This window comes from Coenobita brevimanus, chromosome 94, assembly GCF_032717465.1.
Source record: "Coenobita brevimanus isolate Jiangsu-jjx chromosome 94, ASM3271746v2, whole genome shotgun sequence".
Taxonomy (NCBI): Eukaryota; Metazoa; Arthropoda; class Malacostraca; order Decapoda; family Coenobitidae; genus Coenobita; species Coenobita brevimanus.
Window position 1 is genome coordinate 22,604,586 of NC_137047.1, and position 2,838 is coordinate 22,607,423.

General features: G+C 43.6%; 2 protein-coding genes across 2 annotated transcripts in view; one reads left to right on the forward strand and one right to left on the reverse strand.

Moving 5' to 3' along the window:
- Positions 1-310: 310 nt before the first annotated feature.
- Positions 311-1,396, reverse strand: LOC145412855 (uncharacterized). Its single transcript, XM_080282655.1, has one exon. It carries the CDS (start codon positions 1,394-1,396, stop codon positions 311-313), a length of 1,086 nt encoding a protein of 361 aa, XP_080138781.1.
- Positions 1,397-2,328: 932 nt separating this feature from the next.
- The window catches only part of LOC145412856 (phosphatidylinositol transfer protein beta isoform-like), a 13,109-nt gene continuing 12,599 nt past the window's right edge, over positions 2,329-2,838 (forward strand). Inside the window, exon 1 of the mRNA XM_080282656.1 lies at positions 2,329-2,460. Coding sequence (XP_080138782.1) covers positions 2,329-2,460 — 132 coding nt within the window. The remainder of the gene's footprint in view (positions 2,461-2,838) is intronic.

Consider the following 2,838-nt stretch of genomic DNA (forward strand, 5'->3'; position numbering starts at 1 on the left):
CTCTCTCTCTCTCTCTCTCTCTCTCTCTCTGCATATAAAATCTTCATTTTCTGTAGATCTATTTCTGTAAAAAGTCTATATGGTTTTATGAATTATTAGAATTTGAGGAAAAGCCTCTTGTCTCTGTCTGTCTGTCTGTCTGTCTCTCAACATTATGTTGTTCTTATGAATGTGACACTTTCCATAAAGTATGATGCTTTATTTTTTTCTCTAGTTTGGACTTTTTTTCCACACCACCTTTGAGGTAAAAGTCAAGGCGCGTTTTTTTTATAGAGGTTTTCCCCAGGAGGCCTAATCCTCTCTCTGATCTTTAATCTGAAAATTCATCATCAGAACTTTCTGCGATGTTGATTATAAGCGAATCCACAAAATGATCGACCGCTATATCTTGTTTTCCATCTTCTTCTTGAAGGTGTTCAGCATGCTGAACTGCCTGAATCCAGTTGTGTGGCGTGATGTAACTCAAAGCTTCTTTAACAAGAGGTTTTAGGTCGTCCTTATTAAAGGTGTTCTTCTTGGGTATGTAGAACTTTACTTGAGCCCAAATGAGCTCAATAGGATTGTAATGGCAGTGGTAAGGTGGTAACCTTACAACCCTATGCCCTGCTTCTTCTGCAATCTTGTCAATGCGATACTCTTTGCCGACAGCAAATTTCTTCGCAAGTTCGCATAGCTCCGCTTTTAGCAAGTCATCACTGTGCTGAACACCCTTCTTCTCAAGCCAATCCTTTAGGTCTGTTTTCCTCCAAGATGAGCTTGGCACGTTTTCAAGTCGTAAAGAATGGCAGGGAGCATCGTCCATGATGATTGTCGAGTTGGGTGCAATGTTAGGCAGCAACTGATTCTTGAACCATTTTTCGAAAACCGTAGAATCCATCTGCTTGTGATAATCTCTGTTATTTTCAGCTTGAAAAATTAATTCAGCATTGCTGACGAAGCCATCTTTCGTTCCCGCGTGCAGAATAATGAGACAACTTCCTTTTCCAGTGGGTGGTTCACTTCCTTTTCCAGTGTAGTTCTGGTTCACCCAGGTTTCATCCACATACACAATGTTCTGGAAAGACTGCTTAAGATGCCGCATTTCTCGCAAAAATCGGGTTCGAGCAGCAACAACATCACTCCTTTCCATAAGGACTTTGCGGCCATCAACTTTTCCATACTTGAAACCAATCTCTGTGAGAATCTTGCGCAGGGACTCAATGCATCCATTGAAGAAGATATGTTCCTTAAGTTCTTCCTTTATTTTATGCAGTGTAGGGATCTCCTTCCTTTCATAGAATCCTAACACGGTTCTTCTCACCACACGTTTGTCGAAGTCGTCTAAATTAGTGACAGTTGCAGAGCGCTTCCTTGTTGGTGAGGAGAATACAGGCTGTTCTGGTGACTTTTGTGTCATGCAAGCTCGATTAAAGGAAGAGCAGATTCGTCTGACTGTTTTTTCGCTCACGTTGGTGGCTTTTGCTGTTCGGGCAACAGCTTTTGAGGGATCAATTATAGGTCCTCTGTTTGCCTTCTCGTGTAAGAAATACTTATTTACGCTGTAAATAAGTTCTTTTTCTCGACTGTGGAGCACATGACGGCGAGTAGCAGGGGTAGGAGCTTCCATCTTGGGTGGCGGCCAGAGAGGAAGTGGCCTGTGGATCGACACTGTCAGTCTGCCCGTGTTACTTACCCACCCTCGCTGAGTGCGCTGAGCCGCTGACTCACCCTACCAGCGCGACCGAGTCGGAAAGCAACGTTGCCAAGTGTTGTGGTATTTATAGAAAGCCATTGTCATTGTTTTAAAAAACTGACATTTATAACACTATATAGCCTTATTAGAGAATTATATATATATATATATATATATATATATATATATATATATATATATATATATATATATATATATATATATATATATACTGTAAATAAATTTCATTTAGAAGTAGTAAATAGCTGACATGAGAGAGAGAGGCGTGTGTTGGTACAGCTTTGGTTTAAGGCGGCCGGGGGGATTCCCGTGAGGGACAACGGCCAAACGATCTCGGTATTTTAGGAGTCTCCGCTCTGCAGTCATGAGGTTAGAAATTGGTATCAGGATTCTAGGGAGCAGTTACCATACCTACAATAGGCTTTATTGGGTCTATGGTCAGCAGTAACGATACATGCCACAGGATTTTTTCTCGACATGACTTGAAAAAGATAGTGGTGTCCCTGGGTGAGGCTAGAGGGGAAGAGGAGGAGGAGGGGTGGAATACTTCTGGGGGGGGGGAAATAATTACGGGAGGGGGGAAAGGGGATACGTCTGGTGGAGGGAATAGGGAAAGGGGAAGGAGGGGGTGGGGGATGTACTTCTGGACAGCGCCACAGAGTAGGCGCTGCTTCTGGAAGGGGATATTGATGCCAGTGGTTAAAGATTTGCGAAGGAATGGTAAACGGGAAGCGGCGTGCACCTGGGACTCGGAGGGCTGGGAAACAGTAAGAAGTGGGAAGGAAAGAAGATGGTGGAGTGTGTGAAGGAGAGCAGGGAGAAGGAGGAAATAAGACAGGAGAGACGGGGAAAGGTATGGAGAGGCGTATAAGAGAGACAGGAAAAAGGAAATAAGAGAAACTGGAAGAAAATGGGACGAGGACAAAAGAAATTAAGGAGACAGAGAGAGAAAGCAGGACATGAGAAGAACTTAGATAATGAGGGAGAGAGGGAGAAGGGGAGACGGTAAGGTGAAAATTGGATGAAAATAGAAGGTAAGAAAGGGAGGTGTGCACAGAAGGTATGAAGCAGGAGGAAAACTGGAGTGGGGAAAAAAAAAGTGGGGGGTGGGATTGGGAGTCAGAGAGGAAGGGAAAAGGGAGATG

Excerpts from the sequence above, each read along its gene's own strand:
- LOC145412855 (XM_080282655.1), bottom strand. The coding sequence starts at position 1,396 with ATGACACAAAAGTCACCAGAACAGCCTGTATTCTCCTCACCAACAAGG.